The sequence below is a fragment of the Trachypithecus francoisi genome, unplaced genomic scaffold (assembly GCF_009764315.1).
Source record: "Trachypithecus francoisi isolate TF-2019V2 unplaced genomic scaffold, Tfra_2.0 Lachesis_group17, whole genome shotgun sequence".
Classification (NCBI taxonomy): Eukaryota; Metazoa; Chordata; class Mammalia; order Primates; family Cercopithecidae; genus Trachypithecus; species Trachypithecus francoisi.
The window spans coordinates 21,513,091-21,526,959 of NW_022681462.1; the positions used below are offsets into that span (position 1 = coordinate 21,513,091).

The 13,869-nt window shown below is 49.9% G+C and overlaps 1 protein-coding gene across 2 annotated transcripts; it reads left to right on the forward strand.

The window, feature by feature from the left end:
- The first annotated feature begins 1,640 nt into the window (after window positions 1-1,640).
- NAGK (N-acetylglucosamine kinase) lies at window positions 1,641-13,667 on the forward strand. 2 transcript variants are annotated; one of them, XM_033175019.1, is made up of 10 exons: window positions 1,641-2,962; window positions 5,090-5,174; window positions 5,329-5,427; window positions 6,291-6,432; window positions 7,247-7,357; window positions 8,090-8,202; window positions 10,692-10,779; window positions 11,580-11,677; window positions 12,563-12,641; window positions 13,344-13,667. In XM_033175019.1, the coding sequence occupies exons 1-10, from the start codon at window positions 2,934-2,936 to the stop codon at window positions 13,532-13,534; spliced, it is 1,035 nt and encodes a 344-aa protein (XP_033030910.1). In that variant the 5' UTR covers window positions 1,641-2,933; the 3' UTR covers window positions 13,535-13,667. The 2 variants fall into 2 exon arrangements, with proteins under 2 accessions (XP_033030910.1, XP_033030912.1); XM_033175021.1 differs by having other exon boundaries at window positions 2,912-3,311.
- Window positions 13,668-13,869: the final 202 nt, after the last annotated feature.

A 13,869-nucleotide genomic window follows, 5' to 3' on the forward strand; every position in this document is an offset into this window, starting at 1 on the left:
ATCTGGCCCAAAATTGCAAGTGGATTTGTGAGGTAAGATATTTTCCTATTGTCTCTCTTACCACTCTTTCCCCAAACTATGGCCTCCCTGGGGTCATAGGGACAAAGTACAGAAGACAGAGAAGACTGCAGCTTGCAGATTCTTAAAGAACTTTATCAACCTTGTGAGCATCATGGGAGCAGCTACTGGATGTTGCAAGCCCAGTGTACACTTGTATACCCTGCTATATTGCAACATCTTAAATTTCCTTCCCTTGATATTAACTACCCACACATAATAAGCCACATATATTATTTGTGTGAGCCTTAGGCTTATTACTTTTATTTTAGAGCCTCCCGTTTCCTCATTTGTAATATGTGATTAGAAATCTGTCATTCTCGGCCTGCCGCAGTGGCTCACCGCTATAACCCGGCACTTTGGGAGGCCGAGGCAGGCGGATCACTTGAGGTCAGGAGTTCGAGATCAGCCTGGCCAACATGGTGAAAACCTGTCTCTACTAAAAATACAAAAATTAGCTGGGCGTGGTGGCGCATCCCTATAGTCCCAGTTACTTGGGAGGCTGAGGGGCGGAGGCAGGAGAATCACCTGAACCCAGGAAGCATAGGTTGCAGTGAGCTGAGATCGCGGCACTGCACTCCAGCCTGGGTCACAGAGTGAAACTCTTGTCTCAAAAAAAAAAAAAAAAGTGTCATTCTCATAAGGTTTTTAGGATGATCAAACAAGATAAAGGTACATATAAAACAAGTTAAAGGTACATAAAAGAGCTCTATACAATTATAATACACAACATCAATGTATTTTATTTATTCAATGCCATTTCTTCTTTAAATCAATTATATGGCCATTATTTATTTCATAAATAGGCACTCAGTGACTTTGAAATATTATGGTCCAGATGGAGACAACAGGGTTGTACAACAGAAATACAATGTGGGTCAAAACTTTAAATATTCTAGTAGCGACACTAAAAAAGGTAATAAATTGGCAAAATTAATTTTACTAATCTATAATCTTGACCTACTATATCCAGAATGTTATCATCTCAACATGTGATTCATATAATAGTGACTAATGAGGTATTTTACACTCCTTTCTTGGTACTAAGTCTTTGAAATCCTGTGTGTATTCTACACTGATGGGACATCTCATTTTGGACTAACCACATTTCAAGTGCTCAGTAATCACATATGGATACTGTGTAGGACAGCACACACTAATTGGTAATGTAAATACAAGTTAGTTAAGATCTGTGAAGGACTTTATGGTTTCCAAAAGTCTTTTGACATTTAAATCTTGCGTTAGCCCCAGCAGGCGGATGTTTATCATTTCCATTTTGTAGAGGAGAGGCTGCAGCAATTACCTGTAAGTCACCCAAGATCATCCAGCTAGTAAATGGTCAACTCAATTCTTGTCTTAAACCTAGGCACTTTCCCTTTTGCTTGCTTGCCTCAACAAGCAATACAAAGACAAACTTAATATTATCATACACATAGGCCCCATGGCTCATTGCAGTAGTACAGGAGAGAAACAATTATTTCAAAATCCACCTACAATCTAGTCTTCAAAAATCCTGCCCAGTTTAATTGCACCAGAATCTATTAACTCTGTAATTCTAAAAATATGTGTCTTGGATAATCTTCCAGCTCTAATGTGCTGTGAATAAAAAATGTCGTAGGTAGGCATAAAAAAATCCTACCCTCTTCTATTACATTCTCCATCTGATATAGAATATATGATATGCACATATTCTATAAACGAATACATGATATAGAATCTAGCATGTAGCGATTTTTTACTTCTGTGAATTACAACGTGGTACAGTAGGAAATGAGGAAGCTTAAAAAGCACAATTTTCTCACTAAAGCATAACCAGACACAGCAGCCTATTAGGGTTTCTCCACCAGAAGATGGCAGGCAGTCAAGGGGGACAGAGTTCGACCGGTGATAGGCCAGCTGATTTCCCCTAAGAGATGCCAAGGGCAGCTGACCGCCCCTCCTGGCCCGTGAAGCTGCTCCTTGCGGGCCGAGAACTGCCCAGAGGAGCCAGAGGAGGCCCTCAGGAGCCACAGCTCTCCCTGACCTGGCCTGTATTTGCACCCCTAGGGATCCCATTCCCTTTCCCGACGCATTGAAGGAAAGGGAGCGGAACGGGGGCGGAAAGGCAATAAAAAACTTGTAAAGCCGTAACTGCTAGTTCTCCCAGTAGCCTATGTCCCTGCAAACATCCTCCACAAGAAGTAAACTGGGTGGGTAGTAAGGGGTGAAGGCTCCCTTCTCAGGGCTGCCGGGACGGCCTCGAGGGCTTGACTCTGTTTAGGTCCCAATTCCTCCCGGATCCGTACACTCACACAAGCACAGGGCAACAATCTGAGCGAGTGTTCGTGTGTGCCCGTGTGACTCGCCATCGCGTGGCAGATGTTCGGTTGAACACTACAGTAATTTCTGTAACAGGCTTATGAGCGTAGGTCCCTGGGCCCACAGCTTCGCGGGGGTCTGGTCGAGCGTGCGTCACAATCTACGCGGCCAAGAGCAATGCGCACGCGCAATATAACGCGGGGCTGCCAGCAACTTCCGGGCGCTAAGGGGCAGGCAAGGCAGTGACGTGTCCTAACAGTCCGACGGACCTAGATACCCCTCTTTGGTTCCTCCTCTTGGGATTAGTCTCCATCTCTGGAAGCAGGATCCAGGAGGACGGGAGGGGCCGCTGCGGACCGCAGTCGCGCGACCCTGAGGAGACGCCAGCCTGAGGAACTCAGCGATCCCCGACTCCTACCGGCGCTGCGCCCCGCCCCGCCCATGCGCACGCGCACTGGGCGGCAGCTGGCTGCGCGGAGCTTTCCGGACACGGGGCGGTGCCCAGCCAGCTGGAGGGAGGGAGGCGTCAGGCGGGGAGGGAAGCGAACGGCTGGACCAGCGGCGACGGTAGCAGCAGCATGGCCGCGATCTATGGGGGTATAGAGGGGTGAGTGCGGCCCGGCGGAGGGAGCCTGGGCCCGATGGTGGGGCGGAAGGCCGTGGCCAGGCTGGCAAGCTGGTGGCCTTGAGCCACGGCGTCCGGGCACTTTGGGCGGTGGGACCTTGCGGAGAAGAGGTGTGTGCACGCGCAGGGGCGCCCTGCAGCGCGCGGCCGTCTGCCTTACGGGGACTCTGCGTGTGCAATAGCCACACCCCAGGTGGGGGATCCTTTGTGTTTCTTGGCGGAACCACGCCCCTTTCTCCCACGAAACACCCACTCCGCTGTCTTCAGCTGGGGAAGCAGCCCCTTTTTCCTATTCCTGACCTCGGACAGAGTTTTGAAGAACAGGTGTCAGGTGTGAAATTGCTGAGCGGGGTCAGGGTGGGGAGTGGGAGTGGGGGTGGGGAAAAGCGGGACAGAGATCTTAGTTGGAGGTTATCCGGGAGCTGGAGCAGCTGTGAGCCAGAGTGCTAGGTTGTCCTGATGTCTGAAAACCACTCCATCCCTGTTGGCCTGCCATGCTGCTTTCACTAGATTGCATTTTTCTGCTCAGAAGCTTGTTTACTGAACTTTTTGTAATAGTTCTGCCCCTGGGTATGGCTATGGATAAGATATTTACCCTCCCTGGGCTACATATGTGCAAAGTGAGGATAGAGATAAATAAGATCGCTACGTCCCTGTCAGTGGCAACATCCTGTGAATCTGAGTGTGTCAAATCAGGGAATAATGGGGTGGCTGTTCTCTCAGCCAGGGCACTGTACTTTCGAATCTGTAATTGTTTTCACTTCTCTGGCAGCCACACCCCACTCTTGATTCACAGACTCCACAGTCTTTTCCCATAAATTATTAGGAATGAGCTTTCCCAGGCCGGGCGCGGTGGCTCAAGCCTGTAATCCCAGCACTTTGGGAGGCCGAGACGGGCGGATCACAAGGTCAGGAGATCGAGACCATCCTGGCTAACACGGTGAAACCCCGTCTCTACTAAAAAATACAAAAAACTAGCCGGGCGAGGTGGCGGGCGCCTGTAGTCCCAGCTACTCCGGAGGCTGAGGCAGGAGAATAGCGTGAACCCAGGAGGCGGGAGCTTGCAGTGAGCTGAGATCCAGCCACTGCACTCCAGCCTGGGCGACAGAGCAAGACTCCGTCTCAAAAAAAAAAAAAAGGGAATGAGCTTTCCCATCCTGGATCTGTAGCACTTAAAAACACACACACACACACACACACACACACACAAACAAAAAAAACAGTATAGAAGTCTGCATTCATCCTTGTTATAGTCATCTGTAAGATATGATCCGTTTCTTCCAGTTCGTCAAGACATTCTTTTGGATGTTGAATCTGCCAACTCATGTATTAACTACCCCCTTGAAATTTCATGTCCTCTTTGAGTTTGATGAGCGGTCTTCAGTGTCCTCTTCTTCCATTCGTAAAAGTAATGGTCAATAAACATATATCCCACCACCACAGATCTCCCTGTGACCTATCGTGACCCCCAGTAATCAACATTTGACGGTTTACTTGCTTAAGTATGTATGAACTCACCCTGTCATGTGGTCAGCATTTCTCCCAAAGGTGTCTTAAAGACACCTGGATCTTGAAAGGCAGTCTTTAGCTATTGTGAGGGAAGCAGAGAGATGTGCCATTTTTCTTAGGAGTGTTTGCTGAGCATTGCCCGTGCCAGTTCCTGTGCTAGTGCTGAGAGGGTAAGTGATCAGGAGCTTGACCCAGTGGAACTTGAAGTCTAGTAAGAGGTGGACACAAAGCCTCTGAACACACTCTTCATACAGAGGAGTCCTTAATAACTTTAGAGGCACTGTGAAGGTTTGACTAATGGAGACTTAACTAATTCTTGGGGGTGGGCCACACCTCAGAAAAGGTTTCCAGGACTAGGTGAAGTGTAAGTAGAGTTTTGCAGGATAAGGAGGACATCCCTAAGGGAAAAGGAGTGAGAATTATGTTTCCGTTAAAGAGCACGCAAACACTGAACCATAGAGGCGGGTTTGGGAGTGGTGATTGAGTTTGTTGAAACTGTGTCTTCCATCACACTGGGCTCTGCCAGTGTGGACAGCACAAGCTTAGTTCTCTCTGCGGGTTTTTTCCGAGCAAGACCAAGTGCCCTCTTGTGTTCTGTAGGGGAGGCACACGGTCCAAGGTCCTTTTAGTCTCGGAGGATGGAAAGATCCTGGCAGAAGCAGATGGACTGAGCACAAACCACTGGGTAAAAACCACACTGAGGGGATCAGAGGGCTTGGTTCTGATTTTATTCTCTGTAATTCCTGTTGAGGTGGTGGCTGGGGCTCATAGAGCAGCCTGTAGGGGCAACATAGCTTCTGTAAGCCTTTGTAACTCCTTCTTCCTTTGATTGGGGCCAGCTGATCGGGACAGACAAGTGTGTGGAGAGGATCAATGAGATGGTGAACAGGGCCAAACGGAAAGCAGGGGTGGATCCTCTGGTACCACTGCGAAGCTTGGTGAGTCTGGGGTGGAGCCGGGGAATTCAGCCATCAGTGACACTGAGACAGCTAGCAAGTTCGAACTAGATGAGTTTGATGACTGTAGAGGGAAAGACCTCCAAGACTTAGTCCCTGGTGTCGAAACCGTCATAATCTCACCCAGTCTCATGGCTTCAGTTGCCACCTACAAAGTACAAGTGTGTTGGAAGAGCACAGGGCTTTGGAGAGCTGCCGAGACCTTGGTTTGAATCCCAGCTTTGCTGCTCAGTATCTGAGTAACCGTGTGTAGGTTACTTACCTTCTCTAAGCCTCAGTTTCCTCATTTGGAAAATATGGATAGTAGCTACCTCAGAGATGTTGGGAAGGTAAAATGACATGATACATTGCAAAGCGGTTAGTTAGTATAGAGCCTGACCCATAAGCACTCATTAAATGTTAGCTAATATTACTCCTGCTTCAAATCTTTCTCCCAAGTTGCAGTAGCTCCAGCCACTCCCTGGACATACATGTGGGATGTTCTGCAGCCATGGGCAAACCCCATGTGTTCCAAACCAAACTTACCTCTCCATCGCCCCTCACCTTGCCCTGCTGCCTGTTCTTTCTGTTAAGAGCACTACCGCCCTCCCAAGCTCCAAAGCTGGCATTGTGGAATCCATCTTTCTTCTGTCCATCCCCAGTCCAGGTTGTTCTATAAGAACAACCTGGTTATAAACCACAGCCTTCCGAGGGTTCATTGTGTGGGGTGAAAGGAGGACTGGGGCTGGGTGAGCAGGGTATGGCCAGATGGGGAGAACAGGAATCAGGCATCAGGACGGGGAGGGGGTTGAGAAAAGAGCTGGGGCTGGGGCTCTGCACACTCGCTCACCTCCCACGTGGCCTAGGGCCTATCTCTGAGCGGTGGGGAACAGGAGGACGCGGGGAGGATCCTGATCGAGGAGCTGAGGGACCGATTTCCCTACCTGAGTGAAAGCTACTTAATCACCACCGATGCCGCCGGCTCCATCGCCACAGCTACACCGGATGGTGAGGAAGTGGAGGGAGGGGTGAGAGTGAGAACTGGTTTTTTTGGGAAAGCCCCCTAGATACAGCTGACAAAACTTGTTCTGCAAATATCCAGAAGGCAGCCTCTCTTATATTCCCCTCGACTCCTTCAGTAGTTTAAGTCTCTGCCAGAGCAAGGACCAGGCAGCAGGAGGGAGGGCAAGAAAGGTCTCTTGATGGGAATCAAGGAGTGGAGTTAAACATAACTCCCCTGCAGATGAGGGAACCCCTGGGGGCGGTGTGGTGAGGAAGGCAGGCTGTGGAAGCTGTCAGTGCTGAGGAGGAAGTGGGGTGGCCTTGTGATAGTGTAAGAGTGTTGGTGTCATGGGATTGGTGTTTGAATCCCAGTTCCTGTTTTGCCTGCTATACCATGTTGATGAAGTTCCGAAACTCTCTTGAGTTTCCGTTTCCTCATCTATAAAATAGAAGTAGTTGTATTCATAAGATGGTTTAGGGTATGAGTGAATATCACTATGAGAACAGATCTAGCACAATCTCAGTAAAGCAGGTAGAGTCACTGGAAAACCGGCTGGGCAAGAAGCCGCATTCCCTCTAAGAGGTGCAGGCTTGCATTTCTCTTTGTCCCCCTAGACAAGGGCATTATGGGATTGGAGTTTTTCTGAGACCCAGGCCCTCACCCTCAGGCAGGAAACTAGCTGGGCCCAGTTTTCTCCTCTACAGGACTGGGTGGTGATCCCTTGCCTGGGGCTGGTTTCTGTCCTGTCTTTCCACAGCAGCAAGCTGTTGGTCTGTGCCAGGCCTTGGCCGCACCGAGCCTCCTATTCCCTTTCCCCAGGTGGAGTTGTGCTCATAGCTGGAACAGGCTCCAACTGCAGACTTATCAACCCTGATGGCTCTGAGAGTGGCTGCGGTGGCTGGGGCCATATGATGGGTGATGAGGGTTCAGGTGAGCTCACTGACTGGCCCAGCTCCTGGTCCTGGATCTGGCCCTTCCTTCACTCCATGTCTTTCTCTCCCTACCCTTGGCTCACTGAGCCCTTGGGGCTTCCTGGGGACAACTCCTGAACAGGCCATTCCATGTGCAGGATCATGACTGAGATCATAGAGGTACAAATGCTGGACTAGCTGCTGACCCTGCTCTCCAGCAGTGACTTGCACCCAGGACTCGGATTCATCCCTCAGTACAGGGGCCTGCCTGTGTTGACTTGCTGTCCTTAGGGAGGAGTTGAAACTGAGGGTAAGGCCATAGATGCCAGGAGATGGCATACCAGTCGGCTAGGGGAAAGGGGTGTAGAAGCCCTTCCCACCATCACCGCTTTCCAAGTAGCGTGTGTGTATTCTCACAGGGGCCCTTGAGGTCCAGTTCATGGCAGTGACTCCGGTGGTATTTGTGACAACAGACTGACCTTGTTTTCTCCTTGGGTAGCAGCTGGTGTGACACAGCCTCACCTATTCTGTCTTCCCCCTCCAACTTTCTCCTATCTTGGTCAGTCAGGTACTGTTTGATTAGAGACCTCCCCACCCCCCTCTCCCACCCCCTGCCACCCCTGGCTGGGAATCAGGAAACCTAATTTGTATAAAACTCAAGCAGATCACTAACCTGTCTGGATCTGAGTTTCCTTCCTCATGAGCTCAAGGTGACTGCTCCCATCTTCTTAGCCCTCTCTGCTCCCTGCAGCCTACTGGATCGCACACCAAGCTGTGAAAATAGTGTTTGACTCCATCGACAACCTAGAGGCGGCTCCTCATGATATCGGCTCCGTCAAACAGGCCATGTTCAACTATTTCCAGGTACTCCTCCTGCTCCCAGGAAGCATGCACACTTGGGGGTAGGGCGGTGAAACACTCCAAGTAAGAGTGGATGCAGAGGAGGGCCTGGGTGGGTGGGCAGGAAGTAGGATGAGCTGTGGGTCTGAGTTGCAGGGTGAAGTCGTAGGTGAGGACGGTGCATTTTAGGAGGTGCATTCTAGGAGGGTGTCAGTCATGAGGAGGGGGTGGTTTAGGGACAAGTGATTAGGCAGACTTCATTATTGGGCAGCTAGAATCTGCTGGGAAGGGAAAGCAGATGGCATTCTAGGCTAGAATGAAAAGTTCAGGGTGAGGTCGGAGGGCAGAGACAGCAGGTAGAGTGTGAACGCATGCACTGGGCTGTGAGCTGCTTCTGGCCTGGAATGGTCAAGAGAGCCCCTGAAGAGGTAGACAGGGAGAGTTCTGGGGGAGATGCATCTTCCTCCCCAGGGCATTGGGGATTGACTCCTCCTTGTTTGTGCCGTGTTCTTTTGTGGTAAGTTAGGAAACACCTGCCTTGAGCAGAACCAGAAGTGAAAGGCGGGAGAGAAGGTGAAAGGGAGAGGACAAGGTTGATGAGTTTATTTGATAGTTACCTGTGAGGCCCAGTTAGTCTTCCTGTCTAGCCATTTAGGTGGGCTGGGGCTGGGGCTGGGACCAGGACCAAGGAAGGAAAATAGAGATGCTGGGAAGTAGGGCCTGGATTATCGGGGCTGAGGGATTGATGATGAAAGAGGAGCCCCGGCTAGGCCAAGGTGAGGAATAGGAGGGGACCAGGCAGAGAAATCACTTGATGAGCAGTTGTTATAGGAAGTGCAGTTAGTAACTGTTAAGCTATCCCGACTCAGCCAATTGGTTCCAAACTCTACTGATAGGTCTGCTGCTCCCTCTTCTATCCTTTAGTCATTCTTATAGGGTTGTTACAAAGATCAAATGAAATAGTATATAACATGCTTACTACATTGCCGTAAGTGCTCAAGTTTTACCACCCACCCCCTCAGACATTTACTTAAAATGTATTCTGGGCCGGGCGCCGTGGCTCACGCCTGTAATCCCAGCACTTTGGGAGGCCGAGGCGGGCGGATCACAAGGTCAGGAGATCGAGACCATCCTGGCTAACTCGGTGAAACCCTGTCTCTACTAAAAATACAAAAAATTAGCCGGGCGCAGTGGCGGGTGCCTGTAGTCCCAGCTACTCGGGAGGCTGAGGCAGGAGAATGGCATGAACCCGGGAGGCGGAGCTTGCAGTGAGCCGAGATCGTGCCACTGCACTTCAGCCTGGGCGACAGAGCGAGACTCTGTCTCAAAAAAAAAAAAAAAATGTATTCTGGGGGCCGGGTACAGTGGCTCACACCTGTAATCCCAGCACTTGGAGAGGCCAAGGTGGGCAGATCACTTGAGGTCAGGTGTTCAAGACCAGCCTGGCCAACATGGTGAAACCTCGTCTGGTCAGGAGATTGAGACCCTCCTGGCTAACACGGTGAAACCCCGTCTCTACTAAAAATACAAAAAACTAGCCGGGCGCGGTGGCGGGCGCCTGTAGTCCCAGCTACTCGGAGGCTGAGGCGGGAGAATGGCGGGAACCCGGGAGGCGGAGCTTGCAGTGAGCCGAGATCGCGCCACTGCACTCCAGCCCGGGCGACACAGCGAGACTCCGTCTCAAAAAAAAAAAAAAAAAGAAACCTCGTCTGTACTAAAAATACAAAAAATTAGCCAGGTGTGGTGGCGGGCGCCTGTAATCCCAGCTACTCAGGAGACTGAGGCAGCGAATTGTTTGAACCTGGGAGGCGAAGGTTGCAGTGAGCTGAGATCGCACTACTGTACTCCAGCTTGGGCGACAGAGTGAGACTTTGTCTCAAAAAAAAAAAATGTATTCTGGGGAACCGTTGGTTCCTCAGGACCTTAGAGGTGTCAAAGATGTGTAGGTTTGTTGGGATTGGAAGGACCTGCCTTCTGTGGTCAAATAAGTTTTGGGAGAAACAAATTGATTTCTTGATTATAGGACTTCTCAGAGCCTTTAATTTGCTAATGTGCATTGTGACTCCCCAAGGGAGAGTTACAATATGCAATATTCCTTAGATTCCTTTGACCAAAGAAATCTTTTCAAGAGCATCCCAACCCAGCTACTCAGGAGGCTGACGTGGGAAGATTGCTTAAGGCCAGCCTAGGTAACAGCAAGACCTTGTCTCTAAAAAGGAAAAAAAAAATTACAAAAAAAAGAACAGCTCAAGAAACTATAGGAAAGACTTTGGTGAACACAATTCTGTTCTCTGTGCTGCCTTCAAACTAATCTATAAGAAATTATGAAGTCCATGTTAGAGAAAACAAATAACTTTTCTCAAATGAGAAATCTCAAATCCTTGTACTTTGGAGTTAAAAAAAAATTATTCTAGCTTTTCCAACAGTAGAGACATTAGGAAGGCCAACTTTGGTGGGCAGATTGGGATTTTCTTTTGCTTCTGATAACTCTCTTGTGCCCTTTCTCCTCTCAGGTGCCAGATCGGCTAGGAATACTCACTCACCTGTATAGGGACTTTGATAAATGCAGGTTTGCTGGGTTTTGCCGGAAAATTGCAGAAGGTACTGGAGGCGGGGTGGGTTTTATGTGGCTTTGTTCTTCAAAGATCCCTAATTGGGAGATTGAGTGGGGTTCAGACAGGACTGGACAACAGTTTTCCTCTCACCGAGTGACCTCTGTTCTCTGCTACCACAGGCCTTGGTGCTGGTGGGCCTTGGGGTGGAGGCAGAAGGGCACGTGGGTTGTGCTGACAGTTTTGTATTACCTGTGTTTTTCTCTTTAATAGCTGTCATGGCTTGTGTAGGCTGTATGCCTGTTTCTGAGGAATTTATGAAGCAGTTGTCCTTTGGACAAATCTGTAACTCTTTTTTCCTGCCAATTATACTCAAAGAACTAGGGTATTATAGAGAGGTTAGGCATATTTTGTTGGGTGTCAGGAGATGCTGAACAGAGGGCTTGTATATCTGTACATTGCTCTTTCTCCACTGTACGGTCCATCCTGCCTTAATTTGGGTTCCTGCAGCCTCAGGGCATTCTAGCGCTCTCTTCGATCCTGCTGGACTGAGTCCCCTCTAGAAAAGAGCCAGGAACAGGCTCACCAACAACAGATTGTTAGAAGTGGGTGGAGGGCACTGACAGGAGTCCCATCCAGCTGTTCATCTAGGGTCCTGGGTCCCCAGAGCTGTTTGTCAGTGGAGACTTGCTTCTCCACCTGCCACGAGGCAGGCATCCATCCTGCAGTAGACTCCTGCTAGCTCAGGATGCTCCCATGGTGGCTGCCTTGCAACAGAGAGAGAATAGCCCAGGAATGGCAGCTCCCTCATTTCTCACCAGTTCCCTTCTTCCATCCTCCCTACCCCAGGTGCTCAGCAGGGAGACCCCCTTTCCCGCTATATCTTCAGGAAGGCTGGAGAGATGCTGGGCAGACACATTGTAGCAGTGTTGCCCGAGATTGACCCGGTAAGTTGAGGTGGGAGTGAAGGTGGGGAGCTGCTGGGCGAGGGGTGGTCCTTTCCCACTGGGGATGGGACTATCCCATCAAATCCTGTGTAAATTGGATACTATTGTAAATGAACTTAGGGTCTGAGAAACATTCTGCAGAATGTCTGTAACAAAAAAGTTATTTGGTCAAATGCCCACCTCTGTAATTGACCTGTAATCTGTATTTATATATATTGTATTGGTTTAATGTATGTGTGTGTGTGTGCTGTCCCCTTTCTTTTTATTTTTTTATTTTATTTTTTATTTTTTTGAGACACAGTCTACTTTTGTCAGCCAGGCTGGAGTGCAGTAGCGCGATCTTGGCTCACTGCAGCCTCCGCCTCCCACTCCACCTCCCGGGTTCAAGTGTTTCTCGTGCCTCAGCCTCCCCAGTAGCTGGGATTATAGGCGCACATCATAACACCCAGCTAATTTTTGTATTTTTAGTAGAGACAGGGTTTTGCCACGTTGGCTAGGTAGGTCTTGAACTCCTGACCGCAAGTGATCCACCCACCTTGGCCTCCCAAAGTGCCAGGATTACAGGCATGAGCCACTGTGCCCAGCTTGTCCCCTTTTTTTCTGTTCATTTCAGTTCAGTCATGTTTCTGTTAATTTCCCTCACTTCTCTCTTTCCTTCCTCTCTATTGTTGCTCAACGCTTTTTCCTTCCTCTTCTCTCCTTGGCTTTTCTGAGTCTCTCCTATTTTCTTCCTTTTTTTTTTTTTTCCCTTTCCTGAGTCTATCTACTGTTTCTTGGCTTGAGGGTGAGTAACCGGGATAGGGTGGGTTGCTCATAGGAAACTCCCTGCTTCAGCACTGGAGAGACTAGGTTGGCCCCCGTATCCATTTTCTGCTCTCCACCCAGGTCTTGTTCCAGGGCGAGATTGGACTCCCCATCCTGTGCGTGGGCTCCGTGTGGAAGAGCTGGGAGCTGCTGAAGGAAGGTGAGCCTGCGGGGAGGCTGGAAGGGCAAGGCCAGGGGACGGGGCTGGAAAGGAGGTAGCCCAGGAAAGCTGCTTGCCCCAGAGAGAACCTGCTTCCTGGACCCTGAGGCCTAGACAGGCCACTGATGCTCCCATCTAAGGCCCTCAGCCTCACTCTGCCACTGAGCCCTTTAATGATGTCCCATCCACCTTCCTTGAACTCTTGAAAACATGCTGTGTTCCAAATGATTTATTGAATCATAGCCACTTTTTAAAAGTTAAAGACAGATCAAACTTAAAATTGGAGCACTGACTGGCATGTGATAACCTGTGGGGACATCCCTAGTCAATATAATTCTAGCCGGAAGAAAAGAGGCCTGGCTGCTTAGCCCTGGCAGCCTTATGCCAGGCAGTTGGATGGTTTCCACTGGACATTCTGAAGTAGCTCAAGGATTCCCATTGCTACCATGGAGTTCCTGGCATTGGGTCCTTTGGAGCTGAGAGGAGGGCAGGCCCCCTGGGCTGCTGGCTCCAGTACCCACGATTTTTCAGGCTCCAATACCCAAGTACCCAGTGCACCCTGTGTGCGGGGGACTCGGCATGTAGGCCCCTCCAGCACCTCTACAGGAGTACCTCAGGGTCTGGGCGTCCTTGTCTCCCTTCCTGGCCCCCGTACAGGTTGCTGGTCTCCTCTTATCTCTGTCCTTGTGTTCTTCCCTCCAGGTTTTCTTTTGGCGCTGACCCAGGGCAGAGAGATCCAGGCTCAGAACTTCTTCTCCAGCTTCACCCTGATGAAGCTGAGGCACTCCTCCGCTCTGGGAGGGGCCAGCCTAGGGGCCAGGCACATCGGGCACCTCTTTCCCATGGACTATAGCACCAATGCCGTTGCCTTCTATTCCTACACCTTCTCCTAGGGGGCTGGTCCCTACTCCACCCACTCCAAGCTCAGTGGACACTGGGTCTGGAAGGAAGGAGTCTTTTGCTTCCTTTCTCCTTTTTACAAAAACAAACATAGAAGAAAATAAACGCACTTTATCCACTCCCCAATTGGACTGCATCATCAAACACACGTGCTGTGTACCTCCTTAGTGCACCTGCCAGCAGATATCCTGGAGCGCTCAGGAGTGGATTTAGTCCAGGGTTTAAAGCCCCGCCCCCAGGTGCTCGGCCGGTGATCTGCATCCACTCAGCATGCACTTAGGCAGATAAGTTATCTGCGTGCTACCCTTCCCCGCATATTACCACACAT

What these genes read in the sequence shown, in the direction of transcription:
- NAGK (XM_033175019.1), top strand. Translation starts at nt 2,934, where the DNA reads ATGGCCGCGATCTATGGGGGTATAGAGGG. An exon ending in TGGTACCACTGCGAAGCTTG is followed by an intron (nt 5,428 to 6,290) that starts GTGAGTCTGGGG and finishes CACGTGGCCTAG; the next exon opens with GGCCTATCTCTGAGCGGTGG. An exon ending in CCATGTTCAACTATTTCCAG is followed by an intron (nt 8,203 to 10,691) that starts GTACTCCTCCTG and finishes TTCTCCTCTCAG; the next exon opens with GTGCCAGATCGGCTAGGAAT.